This window comes from Piliocolobus tephrosceles, chromosome 6, assembly GCF_002776525.5.
Source record: "Piliocolobus tephrosceles isolate RC106 chromosome 6, ASM277652v3, whole genome shotgun sequence".
Classification (NCBI taxonomy): domain Eukaryota; kingdom Metazoa; phylum Chordata; class Mammalia; order Primates; family Cercopithecidae; genus Piliocolobus; species Piliocolobus tephrosceles.
In genome coordinates, this window is record NC_045439.1 from 112,323,736 (window position 1) to 112,342,050 (window position 18,315).

Here is an 18,315-nt window from a genome sequence, read left to right on the forward strand (position 1 = left end):
ATCACAAATATAAAACCTCTGCCCATAGTTTGACCATCTGAATTTCCCGTCATCCCCTGTTTTCACACCTGGAGATTGAGGCAGGTCTTTGATTGATGTTTTTCAAAATTGCCTCATAAAATCAAAGGACAGACGAACAACCTTTTTCTAAAATTGTCAACAGTAGAACCAACATTCAACACTTTTGTTACTGCTTTTATAATCGTGAATATCCTTAGCTTCTGGGGTTTTGTCAGAAGTGCTTTTTTTCTTTCTCTGAAGCAAGCCACCACATTCTCCCGAGCTGCTTGCATTTAACAATGCAAGGGCTAAGATTCAAGCAATGGGCCACAATAGTCCCAGGAAGTTCAATATCAAGCACAATGAGATCTGTATTCAACTTTAATTAAAATATCCACATGTGGCGGGGCGCGGTGGCTCATGCCTGTAATCCCAGTACTTTGGGAGGCTGAGGCAGGTGGATCACCTGAGGTCAGAAGTTGGAGACCAGCCTGTCCAACATGGTGAAACCCTTTCTCTACTAAAAATACAAAAAAAAAAAAAAAAAAAAAAAAAAAAAAAAATTAGCTGGACGTGGTTGTACGAGCCTGTAATCCCAGCTACTTGGGAGGCTGAGGCAGGAGAATCACTTGAACCCAGGCGGCGGAGGATGAAGTGAGCCAAGATGGCACCACTACACTCCAACCTGGGCAACGGAGCGAGATTCCGTCTCCACAAAAACGAAACAAAACAAAATCCACATGCTTATGGTTTGCCGTCTCTTAGGGAGCCAAATACTACCTAAGTTTTGTCAGCTGGCAGGCTCTGCTCATAGAATGTCACTTAAAACACCACTTTGAATCTAAGGGCAATGCATTATTCTGAACTATTACTAAATTAGTTATTCCTCAAGCAGCAATTTGCCTATTTTTGCTCTTACCTAATTTTTAGGAGGAATGATAGACAAACATTAAGCATTGGTTTCTCTCTAGATCCCATCAGTTTCCTCAAACACAGTAGTCTCCTCTGTTAGCCCCTGGTGTGTTGCTGGGAATTACTGGGCCTAACTGGTCAGCTGCTGTCTCTTCTCTGTGGAGCTCTTTGCTTTTAGGGAGCAGTGAACTAATTCCTCTAAGTGTTATACACTTGGAGACCCTTTAGTGTGAACAACAGTGAAGAAACAGGAGCTCTCATTGCTTTCCTGCATCAGACAAAAGGCTGTGGCCACTTAAATACCATGTTTTTACTTCCTTTTTAGTTCCGATGAGGGAGCAGGTGCAACCCTGCAGCAAAATGAAGCTGACCCTCGCTAAGATTGTAGTGTCTGCTAAAGGTACACCAGCAAGGCAAGGCCTTGTAAACAATAATTAATAAATTCGAAAGGCCCAGGACACAAGAAGAAAATTAAATACAAGATTTGGACCATCCACTTTGACTCATGTGGCATTGCTAATTAATGTGATTAAAAAAACTTTCATCTGTTAAGAATGTGGTATTTGAAACACGTTGCTGCCTTGTTGGTAGGTTTACTTCCTCCTTTCTTTGTAAAGCTTCACAATGAGTATCCCGGTGAGAAACTGGAACTCGGTGTGGGGAAAGAGGACGGGTGGAGGAACCATCATGTTATTAAGTTATTGCAAATATAGAGACTGGTGATTTCACACGTACACATTCCACATTACAGGCAGCTCCCACGTCTAGGAAAAATCATCCCTTCTTGGCCCCTCACCACCAAATTTTCCATCACCTACCTCAAAAGTCCCAACTTCCCAAATGACTTGCTTATTTTTATCATGTCAATTGCTTTTCTATAGTAAAGTAAGAATATGGTCACTTGAATTTCAAGAATAAGAAAGCAATTTACATGAATCAAGCAAATCAAAAGAAATGTTTTTTTAGTCACTTGCAGATTAGTATGTTCCTCCTTCACTCCACAGAGCTTCCTTGAAGATTGTCAAAAAACAAAAAAGAAACCAAAACAACTTTGACAGTTGGGCCATGGAAACTTTTACCCACTTCATTTGTTCATAGTTGCTCATTCCTTCTCATTTCTTTTCCTTTTTTTAATAGAAAATTTTTACTTCTAACTTACTTTTCTAGTATAATAAGTAATCTCTAGCCTGGATGACAGAGTGAGACCCTGTTTCTAAAACATAAAAAAAATAATAATAACAAAGGAAACACAGGCAAGGAAGGAACTGACTATGAATGGGCACATTTCCAAAAAAAAATTCATGAAGTAAAGGGGAAGGGAGGAAAGAGAGGGTTGAAGTGGGGAAGAGAGAGATGAGAAGAAAGATGTACCTGCTTTCTTCTGTCTTGGGGAGTCAGCTCCTTGAGGGTAGGGTTTCTAACTTAACCAGCTTCTTCTTCACACTAGAATACCTACTAACTAGGTGGTGCCGAATGAATGAATATAAATGAAGAGCAGGAACTAACTGGCTACTGTTAGTAGAGTTCATGGAAATAATTTTAGGCTTTTTCAGTTTATCAAAGCTTTGTTAAGCTGGTATTTTCTGTCTTTACCTGTGATTTTTAATCAGTAAGCAGCCAGCATGTGCTGCTTTGAGGGTTAGTACCACAAGTAGTAGTTGTTATAAACTGAGCTAATGTTAAAGATGAAAACCCTTCTAGAAGGAATCTGTACTCAAAAGAGGAAGTTTTAAACCATTAGCTCACTGGGGGATGCTACTTGAAACGGCATTAAGACAAAGTAGCTTCCAGGCCCACTGCCTCCTTTTGGGGAAAAGGGACCACAGGGAATTCTCTAGCCTTCAATATCCACTTCCCCCACCATTTTGGCGATGAATGGTTGAACCAGGAATTAACAACTGACTAAAAGACACACTGCTTTAGGCTTAAAAGCTAAAGCCCCTAGGAGGTGGCCTAGGGTGGCACTGGATAGGGACTTTCTGAATCAATCAAAGCCTCTCTTGGGGGAATTTGAACTAGAGACAGATGAACAGAGAGTTGGAGAAAAGCAGACGACTGATAAACAGACACCAGGTCAGTGTTGACACAGAAACCGAGAGACGTGGAAAGAAGGCAGTGAGCAGACACTACGAAGCAAGTAATGACTTCAGTAGAGGAGAATATGAATGGAAGCATAGAAAGGCATCTGCTAGCAGAAGATTAACAAGAAGAAGCAAGTAGAGACAGGAATCAGTGCAGGAGATGCTTCAGGAATGGCAGGCTGCTGGAGAAACTGGTGCTTCATCCTGAACCACGTTCCAGTTCTCCATGAGGTCTTGCATGCAGCCCTGGAAACCATTTTATTTGCTTCCTCAAGCCTCCTAAGTATCCTTATCCTGAGGTAAATGAGAAGGTCTCCATATTTTGCAACTTGAAAAACCCCCATTGTAAAAAGAGCAGGTTGTCTAGAGAGAACCATGAGCACCCCTTCTGCTGCATTTTGAGACAAGTGTTGTAAAAAGACACATAGACCACCTGTGGGGAGCTTCACATGGTGGCCAGTGCTTTGCTGGGGTGACCACAGTTCAGTTCTTGTTTTTTATATTGTAGCTGTTGAAATTTGATTTAATCTGTGCAGCCAGTGTTGACTTACCCCAACTAGAAGATTTATAGATAATCTAATATGCAGATGTATGTGAGGTCGAACTTTCCAGAGATAGGGATCTCTTTCTATAGTTTTTGATACTGTTGAACATCTCTTTAGAGTTTTTACCCTTTTTCTTCTTTTTAGCATTACTTCTCTTTTTCCACTTTTGGAACCAAAAATGTATCTAATTCTTGCTGTTTGTCTTCATCTGCCTTTATTATCTCCTTGTTCTCCTTGGAAATGCCCTCCACTGCCATGGTTCTCTTATACCCCAATGATTTCTATCCATATAGCCCTCTCCACTCTAACACCCGGCCATATTTTCAAATCTTCAGGGAACATATTCACCTGAAAAATCTCATCAGCCTCTCAAATTTAATGAGTTCAAAATGGAAATTATTTTCTTTCTCCCCAAAATTCTTCCTCCTGTGTTCCAACCCCTTCTTTAAAAATAGAACCTCAGTGAGCTAGGTCCAAAGCTTCGGATTCTTTTTACTTCTTTTGCACCTCCATACCCAATAGCTATGATCGGAAAGTCCTAGCAATTCCACCTATGTAATGTGAATTTCACTCATCTCCCTCTGTATTCATTACGCAATGTGCATAGCAAATTGTGCCAAAACTTAGCAGCTTAAAATATGTTCATTATTTCATGCAGTTTGTGAAGGCTGGGAATCTGAGAGTGGCTTAGCTTAGCTGATCTCTCATGAAGTTGTAGGCAAGTTGTTATCTGGGGCTGCAGTCATCTCGAAGGTTGATTATGGAAGGAGAACCACTTTTAAGATCACTCGTGATCAATGTCATTTTTTATAGAATTAGAAAAACTGGCCAGGCCTGGTGGCTCATGCCTGTAATCTCAGCACTTTGGGAGGCTGAGGTGAGTGGATTGCTTGCGCCCAGGAGTTTAAGACCAGCCTGGGCAACATGGCAAGACCCTATCTCTAATATTATTTTAAAAATTTAAAATACTATCTTAAAATTCATATGGAACAACAACAACAACAACAAAAAGAGCCCAGATAGTCAAAGCAATCCTAAACAGAAAGAACAAAGCCAGCGGCATCACATTATTCAACTTTAGGCTACACTACAAGGCCACAGTAACCAAAACAGCATGGTACTGGTAGAAAAATAGAGACATAGACCAATGGATCAGAATAGAGAAGCCAGAAATAATGCAGCATACCTGCAACCAACTGATCTTCAACAAAGTCCACAAGAAAAAGCAATGAGGAAAGGACTCCTAGTCAAGAAATAGTGATGGGAAAACTGGCTAGCCACATGCAGAAGAATGATACTGGAACCCTTATGTTTCACCACATACAAAATTAACTCAAATGGATTAAAGACTTTGTAAGACCTCAAACTATTAAAATCCTAGAAGAAAACCTAAGAAATACTCTTCTGGACATTGGCCTTGGCAAAGAATTTATGGCAAGTTCTCAAAAGCCAATTGCAACAAAAACAAAAATTGACAAATGGGACCTAATTAAACTAAAGCTTCTGCATAGCAAAATAAACCATCAACAGAGTAAATAGAGAACCTATAGAATGGAAGAAAATATTCATAAACTATGCATCTGACAAAGAATTAATATCCAGAATCTATGAGGAACTTAAACAAATCAACAAGGAATAAATAACTCCATTAAAAAGTGGGCAAATCGGGAGTTTGAGGTTGCAGTGAGCCATGATCATACCACTGCATTCCAGCCTGGATGACAGAGCAAGACCCTGTTTAATTAAAAAAAAAAAAAAAAAAAAAAAAAAAAGTGAGCAAAGGTCATGAGCAGACACTTCTCTAAAGAAGATGTACAAGTGACCAAAAAATATGAAAAAAGGCTCAACATCACTAATTATCAGATAAATGCAGATCAAAACCACAATGAGATACCATCTCACATTAGCCAGAGTGGCTATTATAAAAAAGTAAAAAAAAAAAAAAAAACACAGCAGATTCTGGTGAGGCTGCCGAATGGGAACATAAATTACTTCAGCCACTGTGGAAAGCAGTTTGAAGATTTCTCACAGAACTTAAAACTAAACTACCATTCAACCATGCAATGCCATTACTGGGTATACACCCCAGAGAAAATAAATCGTTCTACCAAAAAGACACATGTACTCGTATGTTCATCATGGCACTATTCACAATAGCAAAGACATGGAATCAACCTAGGTGCCAATCAATGGCAGATTAGATGAAGAAAATATGGTACATATACATCGTGGAAAACTACACAGCCATAAAAATAATGAAATGATGTCCTCTGCAGCAACATGGATGCAGTTGGAGGCCACTATCCTAAGCGAATTAACATAGAAACAGAAAACGAAATATCTCATGTCTTTACTCATAAGTGGGAGCTAAATCTTGGCTACACGCAGACGTAAGATGGCAACAGTAGACACTGGGGACTTCAAACGTTGCGGGGTAAGGGCTGAAAAACTTTCTATTAGGTACTATGTTTGCTATTTGGGTGACAAGACTAGTAGAAGCCCAAACCTCAGCACCAAGCAATATATCCTTATAACAAATCTGCACATGTACCCTCTGAATCTAAAGTTAAAATGGAAATTTTAAAAAAATCACTCATTATTATAAGCAGATCTCAGTTCCTTGCTGGCTATTGGCTGGAGGTTTCAGTTCCTCACCATGGACTTCTCTACAGGGCTTCTCACCACATGACAGTTTACTTCCACAGTTTGGGGAGGGGTTGCGGGAGAAGAGGAGGAGTGGGTTGGGGGAGAATGTATGTGCTCAAGGTGGTAGCTGCAGTCCTCTTTGGAACCTCGTCTTGGAAGTCACACACTATTACTTTTACCATATTCTGTTTGCTAAAAGCAAAAAACTAAGTCCAGCCCACACTCAAGAGGAAGGAATTAAGGGAGAAGTGTCATTGTGGACATATTTTTGAAACTACCACCTCCTCTTCTTCGTATCTGCTTCTGTAATCCTCATCCAGTCCCCGTCATTTCTTACCAGTATTTGTGCTTAACATAAAGACCAAGATCCTTAATATGGCCTATGGGGTTCATGTCATTTCTGTTTCTGCATTGCCACTGTATTCTATTTATCTGTCAGTCTGTTTTTCTCTATTTCTGAATCTTTTTCTCCCTCTCTGTCTCACATTCAAACTCCCCAAGAGAGAGACATTGATTGGTTCTGGCAATAACTATCTGGTGTCACTTGAGGTCACCTCATGGTGACTTGGTGGAGGAGTCTAAAGGAGCCTGTCTTTTGGTCAGGTGTTGATACCTGGCTCAATCAGTGTGGCCAAGGTGGTGGGTAATTTAACCCTGCCTAACACTTTCTTATCTCAAACCGCCATCTCCCAGGCCCCTGTTTCTACCTCCACTGGCCTTTTTCCAGAAGGTCTGGAGTGTCATTTCCCCTCTTGCCACAGATCCCATGCTTGTCCTGTTCTTCTGCCCAGCAAGCTCTTCTCTCCGAGTCCACTTGGCCCACTCCTGCATATCTGTAGATCTCAGCCAGGTGTCACCTCTTCAACCTGACTTCCTCACCCCTCCAGCTACATTAGGTTTCTTAGGAGCTCTCAGAACACTCTGCACTTTTCCTTCATAACTCCTATTTGTTCGGTTATTTAACATCTCCTTCCTCCTCTAAACTGAAGCTTCCATGAGGGCAGGGACCATTTTGCCCACAATGTCTGGCACTTGCGATGAACACAGTGTTTATTTAAAACACAGGGAATAATTAGTGTTTCTCCAACATTCATGCTTCTCCCCGGCTCAAACACTCTTGGTGGTCCTCTGGTGCCTGCAGGACAGAGCAACAACTCTTTGTCTTGGTATTCCTGGCCCTTTGGGGATCTGGGCCCATCTTGCCTTTCTGGTTTCGTTTCTCAGCACTCCTTTTAACAGACCCAGAAGTCTTAGCTGCAATGGATTGGTTGCTATTTCCAAAGCGCTCTTTATGCTTTACTCTCTGAATCTTTGCTCATATTGTGCCCTGGATCCTGGAATGAATTCTCCCCATTGGGATTATATCAAAATCTCTTTCTAGAAAAACTTTCACTGTGTATTTTGTATATTGCTTGTTTTTTTAAAAATATAAACAAAGTACTAATTTTAAGAACTTTTCATACATTAGTTCATTTAATGATTATGATAGCCTACAAGATAAATCCACTTAGTATTCACAGAAAGCTTAAATAACTTGTACGGATAAGCACCTAGTATGTGTCATAGCTGGAAACTGAACCCAGGTGGTCAGGCTCCAGAGTGCAACTATGGAATCTGCATACTTGCTCTGCTCCTAGACTCTTACTCTTTGAGGGCGGTGGGGGTGTCTTATCCTTCATGTTTTTATCTCCCCTAGGGGCTCACTCCCAGTAGTGTCTAACTAATGTTTAATAAATTAATAATTAGAAACCTGCGCCTCAGGGAGAAAATGATGGAGGAAGGCTCCCTCTGTTCACAAAGAACTGCCTCATGTTTTTAGTTCTTTGGTTACAAACCCTCAGTCCTTCCTCCCTGGCTTGAAGTATGTAGTTTAATAACTAATGGTATTTTTTTTCTTTTTATGTTCTAAACTTTTTATTATGAGTATTTCCAAACACTATAAAAATAAATAGTATAATAAACTTCCATATACATATCACCTAGCAGAACAATTAGTACATTTTGCCATGTCTCTTGTACATTTTGCTGAATTAACTTAATTTGAATCATAGATATGATGATATTTCACTCGTAAATACTCAGAAAATGATGAACTTTCCTTACTTAATTACAATACCATTTTAACCTACAAATTAACAGTAATTTATTTATTTCATCTTTACTTAGTCTGAATCCTATTTCCTCAAGGTCCCAAGAATGTCTACTTGAAGTCGGTTTATTCAAATGAGGATTCAAGCCAGGTCCACACACTGTATTCGGTGTTGATGCTCCTCATTGACTGCACATCACTCATACTTTGGAACAGTGTTGTTTAGCCAGGTCCCAGGAATGCAGGTCTGGCAGCGTTCAGGGCACACCCAGGCTGAGGCCCCCCCAAGAGGGCCACAGGTTCAGAATTTTGGCTGCTCTGCAGACAAGCTGAGATAACCCAATTCTTTCTTCCTAAGCCCTTCCAAGGGTGGGGTTTGGCCTGATCTTCCACTTCCCTACCCCATTTGCCATGCTCTGGCCGTACTGACCTTCTGGCCCTTGTTGGCTGTGCTGAGGACCTTTGAGCAGTGGATTCACTGGGCCAGGTGAATATTGTAGGGTCTCCATAAGTCTGCAGAGTCAGGTCTGGAGAATGGCCAGAGACAGAGACGGCTTTTGGATGAGAGAGGTAAAAGGAAGGTTGTAAAGAAATTTGAAGAATCTGTTCCATGGCACCAACTTGGCCAAGGGGATCTCTACTTTCTGTGCATTCACTATTAAAATGTAGAAAGAGTTCTCAAATCCACTCATCCTTGAAGAAAAATCACAAGGAAATGTGAAAGTCCCTCAGATTTCTGTTTTCCAAAATTTCTTCCTTATGCAGCTCAGAGACTGATGTTAAGGAAAAAAAAAAAAAGCCTTAGATTCCACACTAAAACTTGTAGACTCAACACATCAAAGAATCTGTTACAAGGCAACATTAATCTCCTGTAGAATTTCACTAAATAATTTCCTACAGAGATCGCAGCAGTTCCTTCCACAATTTTCTGAGCAAATGTGTTGGAGCCACTTAAGCACAGTACTTTCCTCATGGCGGCAGAGCCCGCAGACACTATTTACATGCACCAGTGCCATTTAGACCTTAACTATAAATTACTGCATAAAGGTTAATAGAACTGAGCCGAGCTTTAGGAAAGACCTTATGCACAAAATCACCTCATATATTGGCGGTTGATATAGAAATAAACATTGGAAAGAACAAGAGGTGTGGCAGGGATAAAAAAGCAAAGTTCTTTGAATATCAGCAGAAATCCCTATCGCAGGGCAGAGATGCTAATTCCTAGGGCTATTTTTTTCAACAGCAGAAAATTCACTTTAAGGTCATTTGTTTCCGACTGCTCTTTTGGCCTTCAGTTGATAACACAGTCCATTTAAAATGCCTGCTAGGCTGGGTGTGGTGGCTCATGCCTGTAATCCCAGCACTTTGGGAGGCCGGCAGGCAGATCACCTGAGGTCAAGAGTTCGAGACCAGCCTGGGCAACATGGAGAAACCCCATCTCTACTAAAAATACAAAAATTATCTGGGCGTGGTGGCTTGTGCCTATAATTCCAGCTACCAGGGAGGCTGAGGCACGAGAATCACTTGAACCTGGGAGGTGGAGTCTGCAGTGAACTGAGATTGCGCCACTTGCACTCCCACCTGGATGACAGAGAAAGACTCTGTCTCAAAAAAAAAAAAAAAAAAAAATAGAATAAAATAAAATATGTACTGAACTAGCTCCAAGGTTTTCCTTTCGTGTTAATAAGGCTACTTCCTGCAAGAGTGACAGTGAATAATGTTAGTCAAAGAAGCCCTCCACTTCCCAAATTTTATAAATGTCCAGTGACACCTTTAAGTGAAAAGAGGCAGACCTGCCTTATCTAATGGTCACGTCATGGTTAAAATGGTTTTATTTTAGCAGTCTATGTGTATCAGTTATAGTTCCTATCTGCTTTTGAACAACTGCTGGGAACCTAAAACATTTTTAAGTCCATCATTTTAAAAGGAAACACGACAGGTACATACTTGGCTTTAAAAATGAATTATAGCTGATTTTGTAGTCACTGTGACCATTTCCATGGGAAAGCAAATGGATGAGACTGGTAGGTTAAGTTCTTCTTCTTTTTTTTTTTTTTTTTTTTTTTTGAGTCTTGTCAAACTATGGATCAGAAGGTGTCCACCATATCCAATTCCCAAACCTTACTGGTTTGAAGACCTAACTGGACTCACAGGCTTTTAGGAAATTATCACCTGTCAGCCCAGGAGACTCCAAGGGTGAGTAATGCTGAGCGTCTGGCCTCTGGGTCTCGTCCCATGACTGTGAAAACAGTTGCAGTAATGCCCCCACCAATGCTTCCTTCCTCAACGCCCAAGTGTCCAGCTTCATGGGCTGGCAGGGTCAGTTTTCTCCTGCAATGCATCCAAACCGAGCCCACATATTGCATCTGTGCAAATGTGGGTTGTGCTGCAGGAGGCAACAACCACTGAGGCCTGGCAAGTTCCACAGCATCACTTCACCTCCCGTTATTTTGTAGCATCCTGAAGAGTAGAATGCTGTTCAATAGCTCAGAGGAAGGCACTCCAGTAAGAAGCAGAGAATACAGTCTGAGGGGGAAGAAGAATTTCTGTAGAAGAGTAATTATGTATCTGTGCAGCAAGAGAACAACTGTGTGACTAACGCCCCCAAACTGTGTGACTAACGCCCCCACAGTTATGAAAGAACCTCTGAGCTGGTCAAGACCTCAGGTTTCAATTTCATCCCTAAAAGAGCACATGAGGACCTTTCTTGTTTGCTTTTTTTAGACCAGAAAAACAGGCACATTATAGGTTGGAGGCAGAGGAACACTTAAGCCAACTTTGTTATTTTCCCAGGAATCCTTGAACCAGAGATAAGAACAAAAATGGTCACACTGTGTCAGCTCTAAGTCGCTCAAAGCTGGGTCTGTCTCTGACAGGATTTAGTGTCTCAGGCCAGGGGAGGGCAAATTATCCAACAAAGGATTGATTTTCACCCCAAACATTTTGGTTTCCCAGAATTCATTTTGGATCTGGTATCCCTACATTTATCTGAAAAGTTTAAATCTTTTAATATTTTCAGCTTCTGTTCTGTTAAAGGATAAAAGGGTCTTAAATTACACAAAGCAATTCCTTCCTTCCTCCCTTCTCTCTCTCTCTTTTTTTTTTCTCTCCTTGCTTCCTTCCTTCCCCACTCTCTTCCTTTCTCTTTCCCTCCTTTCCAACCATCCTAAAGCTCCCTCTTTCAAGTTTCAGGGAAGTGCTTCCTGATTCTGATAATCTGGGGTTTAGCAAAAAAAAAAAAAAAAAATCTCTGCTCCCTTCATGATACTGTGGATTTGATACATATCCCTTCTCAGCTTTTGTCTTTCCACATTTGTCCTACAAGCTGTGAAAACAACAATCTCAAACCCCACTCACCATCATTTTCTTTAACTATAGTCAGCATTGCTCTCTTTCTGCTTCCTAATTTATTTTCTCATACTACTCAATTTAGGATTTTATGATATGTTGTATTAGTTTTTTATTGCTGCTTTAACAAATTGTCACAAACTTTGTAGCTCAAAACAACACAAATTTATTATCTTGCAGTTCTGCAGGTCAGAAGTTGAACAGGGCTAAAATCCAGATGGCAGGCCTTCGTTCCCTCCGGAAGCTCTAAAGAAGAATCTGTTTCCTTTCTTTCTCTGCCTTTTGGAGGTGGCCTGGCCTCCTTTGCCGAGGTCCCCTTCCTCCATCTTCAAAGCCAGCAACATAACGTCTCTATGCCACTTCCACTGTCATATCTCTTTCTCTAGCTCTCTTCCTCTGCCTCCCTCTTCCACTTTTAAGGATTCTTGTGATTAGAGTGGGCTCACTGGATAATCTAAGATAATCTCCCCATGTTAAGGTCAATGGAAGCCAGATGCAGAAATTTTACCTGCATTTGCAACTTTAATTTCCCATTTTGCCATGTAACCTATCATATCACAGGTCCTGGAATTAGGATTGCGGGGGTGGGAGGGGCATTATTCTGCCTATCACACACATATATATATGTCTTTAAAAAGTTTCCCCCATTTTGATGTATGAAAATTTTGATCCAAACAGACTGTTGACTTCTCCAAGGCAAATCTGTGACAAAATGTGTTGTTTTCTTGTATTTTTGGTCTTTCCCATGGCATCTTCAAAAATGGCCAGAGCTTAGTAGGATCCTGGTAAATACCTGCCAATGGCTCCCAATGGCTTTGATTGCTTGAATCATCACTCTTTTATTTTGTTTTGTGTTTCCTGGCAGTTTGCACATGCAGAACATTCAGGTGCTGACGCGCTGCATTTCATATATATGATAGCATACGTTCATTGGAAGGAGCTACTGGGAATGCCATCAGAATAGTTTGCATTTAGCTCCTTCACAACTCAACTTTGATTTTCTAGTGGATAAATATATCAAATTAGACATTGTAGATATATGCAGTGAGAAGAGGACAGGAGAAATGGAGGATAAGTACAGAAGTGTCTTTGTGATTCTTCCACCAGCTCCTGGAGACAGAGAGTTTCTTTCATGTGACAATGGAAGCCAGACGACAGACTCAGCTGGATACTGACAGCCCTTCCTCCCTGGAAAGCCCCAGAACCTCTTTCAGTAGAAAACAACCACAATATTTCCAGCAGATTCCAAAGAAAATCCTGCCACTGCTTTGGCATTGACCAAAAATGTCACATTCTATCTATAAAACCAAAGGCTTTCTTCCAACAAATAGTTCCAAGATGAAAGGGAGCCTTTTATTTTTGCTGATCTGCTCTGTCTTCTTGTTTTGGCTTGTTTATAAACGTAGGCTTAACTGTAGACACCACAATTTATTAATGCATTTAACTAAAAACCAACTATTTGTTAGGTACTATGTTGGTCCAACAATCAAAAAACATTAACAAACATATTTATAGGGATTGCTAATTGCCAAGTATTATTCCAAGTGACTAAACCATGCTAACTTGTGCAGTCCTCATAACAACCCCAAGAAGAAGGTACTGTCACTATGCCTGTTTTACAGATGGGGAAACTGAGGTCCAGAGCAATTAATTCATTTGACCAAGTAATAAGAGCCAGGATTCTAACCAAGGCTCTGGCTTGGAGTTGTTGCTCAAGATTACTTCACCATGTTGCCTCCCCTTGCAGCCAGTGCCTGCTTACAAAGAAGTTCTAGATTCATGGGGAAGACAACGAAGAAGCAAGAAACAACACATTAGAATTGAGTTGTTTTGTACACTGCTGTATCCCCAACACCTAAAACAGTACCCAGTGCATAAGTAGGGACTGCATGATTATTTGTGGAATGTTGTTGCAATAAATACTGTGAAGTAAGCTGATTGGATGAGATGATAGAGTCTCAAGGGAACCTACTTAATTCAGATGCAGTGGTGAGGGAGGGCCTCTCTGACAGATAACATTTAAGCTAAGACCTAAAGGATGAAAACAAGAGAACCATAAAAAGAGTGTGGAAGAGCATTCAGGCAGAGGGACCAGTATGGTCAGAGACTCTGAGGTCAGGGGATCCTGGCAGATGTGAGGAATGGAAGGAGCCAGTGTGTGGGAGCGGGGTGTGCACAGGCAGATGGAGAGTGAGATGAAGCAAGTTGTGAGCATAAGCTGGATTATGCAGGGTCTTGGGTCATTAGAATTCACTCTCATAGGGCCGTATAAATGCTGTGGAAGAAGTCAAAAGGGGGCCCATGGACCCTGAACACCAGAACCATTCAATCCTTTTAGAAAGACAAGGCAAGCAGAAAAAAGAAAGAAGAAGAGGAGGAGGAGGAGGAGGAGGAGGAGGAGGAGGAGGAGGGGGGAGGAGGAGGAGGAGGAGGAAGAAGAAGAAGGCATTTGAGCCCTTTGATGAACTTATTTTTTTAGTGAACATCTTCATTTGTCTTTCCTTCTCTCGCTCATTCCTTTCTTCCTTCCTTTCTTTTGTTTTCTGAGGCCTTAAAAAATTACTCTTGTATTCTCTTATGATCTTTGGAAGAGTTTAACTCAAATCAGGGACTGTCATTTGATCCATTTGACAGATCTCCTATCTATAGTAATGTTAACTATGTTGCAATAGCTCATGAGGCCCTAAAGCTAACATTTCCATTTGTGGTATTTTTTAACAAGGCCTAAATTTGGTTTGCTATATTGGTCTATCATCTGGGCTTTGTTTTAAAGCCCTGACTTACAGTTGAACATTGTGCTGAAAGACCACACACTATTTCTATAGTGGTATCTTGGTACAACAGGCTTGATGTCAGCCAGAGAAGCTGAGGAAGGTGAAATGGACTTGTGGAAGTATAATTTTCTCTCTTGTTTTAAAAGATCTTTATTGAAATAGATTTACATACCATACAATTCATGCTTAGGGTATACAATACAACAGATCCGAGTTGTGTAATTATCACCACAATTAATTTTAGAACATTTCATTATCCCCAAAAGAAATCTTGTACCTACTAGCAGTCAATCCCACTTCCCCTCTTCTATTTTCCCAGCCCATTAATCTATTTTCTATCTCTATAATAATTTGCCCATTCTGGGCATTTCATATAAATGAAATCATGCAGTTTTTCGTGACTTTTTTCACTTGCATAATGTTTTCAAGGTTCATCCATATTGTAGCCTGTGTCAATACTTCATTCCTTTTCTTTTTTTTCTCTTTGAGATGGAGTTTTGCTCTTGTTGCCCAGGCTGGAGTGTAATGGCGCGATCTCAGCTCACTGCAACCTCTGCTTCCTGGGTTCAAGTGATTCTCCTGCCTCAGCCTCCTGAGTATAGCTGGGATTACAGGCATGTGCCACTATGCCTGGCTAATTTTGTATTTTTAGTAGAGACGGGGTTTTTCCATGTTGGTCAGGCTGGTCTCAACCTCCCAACCTCAGGTGATCCACCCGCCTCAGCCTCCCAAAGTACTGGGATTACAAGTGTGAGCCACTGTGCCTGGCCACTTCATTCCTTTTTGTAGCTTAATAATATTTCACTGTTTGGATTACATTTTTGTTTATCCATTTATCAGTTGATGAACATTTGGATTATTTCTACTGTTTGGCTATATGAATAATGCTACTATGAACACTTGTGTACATGCTTTTGTATAGATGTAAGCTTTCCTTCTTTTGGGTATATACCTAGGAGTGGAATAGCCAGGCCATATGATAACCCCATGTTTAACACTTTGAGGAACTGCCAGACTATTTTCTAGAGTGGTTGCACCATTTTACATTCCCACTAGCAGTCTATGAAGGTTCCAATTTCTCAACATCTTCACCAACGTTTGTTACTGTGGCTATGACTCTTGGTCTGTGACCTCTCCATTGGAATCCTCAGGCATCTCCATTTCTTCTCCATTCCACCACTTCCTTTGACCTGGCAGATCCTCTGTAACGCCAGCAATTTGTATCATTTTCACAATACTCTGGATATATGTCTTGGTGATTAAATGCAAACTGCTTTTCTTATTGAAAAAACTTGACTTCCCAATGGATAAAAGTGAAAGAAGCTAAGCGATATAGGAAGTTCCATAACTCATTCATCTTCCTCTCATTCTGCAATGAGGAGCTAATACTGGAGATTAAATAATGGACTTTTTTGATTTCAGTGTATCTGCTGCTGAATGTATAAATTCATCCTTTCTCAGGTAGTCAGACATGACTAGCTGGTAGCATCCTAAGTAAAAGTGATAACATGAATAATTCTGCCGGGAAATAAGGTCACCCTTTTCAGCCTTTTCTCATGAGATCTGGGCTGTGAGCAAGGAGCAAAGAGCTACATAAACCTTGCACCTCAGATAACTCTGAAGTTCTGTCCTCCTTGTTCCCTCTAATGCCTAAACACCCAAGAAATGAAATATAGGACTAGAGATTTTTAAAAATAACCTGGATTTTGTAGAAAGAAAGATCATAATACATGAAGTAAAATATGGTTCCCATGTAAAATGATTCTTTCAAAAACTAGGAATTATATAAATACATGAAATCAGAATATATACACACAAAGGAGTTAGTAGTGATTTTTATTCCTTAACTGGTGGTTGAATAAGTGAGTGTCAATTTTTTTGCTTCCTTCACCTATATTTTAACTTTTTTCTACAATGAACATATATTACATTATAATAAGAAAAAGTTAATTTGTAAGTTGTATTTCTGATATGGAATTACAAGACACAGTTTTTTTTCTACCTTGCAATATATTATTAGAATGAACAATAAATTTGGGTCGGAAACTAGACAGTTATTTCAAGGTTTGTTCCAGCTCCTGAGGCTTTATGAGGTTGCCATCAAATTTGGTCAGCAAAATAGAGGGCAAACCATGACACAGCAAAAATCATATTCTTTAGGATTCTTAAATTTGTATCAGAAACCACTAAAACTAGCTTAGTAACATTTCTTATAAGAATACAGACAGGGCTGATAGTTGGCTGGTTGCACTTGCCTGGGGACAGTGGCTGTTTATATTGTAAAATATCTCTGTTCCTATTACTCTGACACCCCCAAATGCCTCCTGTCTGCCTCAGTCACTTGGGGATTTCTCAGGACTCTCTGTACTTCACAGCAAAAGAGGGAATGTGTGGAATGGCAGTGGACTTCCAGAACCATGTACCAGGTGTCTGACCCTGTCTGTTCTAATTTTCTCCCCCAGTTTCATATTAACTATTTTGAATATCACCCTCAGAATGCATGGGTATCTCATGGAATCCAAGGGCAAAGATTTAGCTGGGCCTCCTGAAGGGACTAGACCCAGACTCTCGGTGGCTGTCAGGCCTCTCCCTATTTCTCATCTCCGTGCGTCTGCTCCATCCTCTCTTACTGCCTTCTCTGCCTTGAAGTTCACATGACAGAAATATGACCTACAGCTCTCAGAATTGTCATTTGACAGATCTGGCCACTCAGAGAAAGAATGATCTCTCACTATTCTTCCCTCTCTCCTTTCCTATTTCAAATGGTCCAGGGAAGAAACTGAATGCCAGTCATGTGTCCACTCCTGTACCAAACCTCTACGACCCTATGGGAAGAGGGGATCACATTGCCCAACCATGGCTTTTCCAGTTTTAATCATATGAATGGGGTGCTGAATAATTCCAGATAAAATGAGGGAGCTTGTCCAGAAATTATGGAGTGGAGCACAAATATAATTACGTCCCTGCCTAGCACGTAGCTAGCTCTCAACCTTCCTTTAATTGGGGCTTCTTTATCCAATAATCTTAACTCTCCATGAAAGAGTCTCTGAATAGCCACATACCAAAGCTTATAATTTTGCGTAAAGAATTGCACATAGAAAAGCACCTAACACATCTTGCCTCGGTTCGTCCAAACAGCCTGCCCTGCCATGTCTTCTTTCTCCTCCCAAGCGGCGGTTTTCATCTCCTGGATTTTGATGTTCTACTTAACACCCCCATGTTCTTACCCATGCTGCCCCGCTGGAGGCGTCCTTCCCTCTGGGAAGCCTGACCCAGGTCTAACAGTGCCTCAGGAGATAGGCAGGGAAGCTTAGCGGGTGGGGGCAGCTCGTCTCTATCCCATCTCAGTTGCAGGGGAGGGGTCGGTTGTAGCAGCAGTGGTGACCCTGACCGCTTTCTTTTGCGGGACTCGTGGCCGGCAGCTCTGGGTGGAGCAGAGCTACTTGATCCTAGAGCTGCAGGATCTTTGTGCTGCATGTCCTTCCCCCGCATTAGCAACACTGGAGAGCTGGGCAGGTGGTCTTTATCCAGCATCTTCAAGGCCGCCTTCTTTGGCCACAGGGAGCAGCCCGGAACTGGGGCAGGGAGCACTGTTGGAACTGGGGCAGGGAGCACTGCTGGAACTGGGGCAGGGAGCACTGTTGGAACTGGGGCAGGGAGCACTGTTGGAGCTGGGTCAGGCTTCCCAAAGGGAAGGATGCCTCCAGCAGGGCTGTGTGAGCTGGTGACTCCGTGGCCCTTGGGGTAGAAACTCACTGCATGCACCTGGGCCTTCTCATTCTGGTTCTTTTTTGTCACGCTCTTGAGGTGGACATTTCCCTCCAAGGGCCTGGGACTGCACCCGGAGGAAGTGAGGTTTCTCTGAGTCTCCAGGGGCCTAGAGGTGGAGGCTGCTTCCCCATTGCTACAGGGGCCCCTTT

At 41.4% G+C, this 18,315-nt stretch overlaps 1 protein-coding gene and 1 long non-coding RNA gene across 6 annotated transcripts in view; one reads left to right on the forward strand and one right to left on the reverse strand.

Annotated features, from left to right (window-relative positions):
* LOC111552851 overlaps positions 1 to 13,977 on the forward strand; it is a 35,905-nt gene extending 21,928 nt beyond the window's left edge. For 3 of the 5 annotated variants that reach the window (XR_002734757.2, XR_002734759.2, XR_002734756.2), the window contains one exon: positions 1,238 to 1,464. This is a non-coding gene — a long non-coding RNA (uncharacterized LOC111552851). Of the gene's footprint in view, positions 1 to 1,237; positions 1,465 to 12,728 lie in introns of those variants that run through there. The other 2 variants (XR_002734758.2, XR_002734755.2) reach the window with 1 other exon arrangement.
* Positions 13,978 to 17,419: 3,442 nt separating this feature from the next.
* LOC111552895 (putative UPF0607 protein ENSP00000381514) overlaps positions 17,420 to 18,315 on the reverse strand; it is a 1,700-nt gene continuing 804 nt past the window's right edge. The window contains 1 exon segment of the mRNA XM_026455060.2: positions 17,420 to 18,315. This exon segment is cut by the window's right edge and continues 10 nt beyond it. Within this exon segment, the coding sequence (XP_026310845.1) occupies positions 17,420 to 18,315 (896 nt within the window).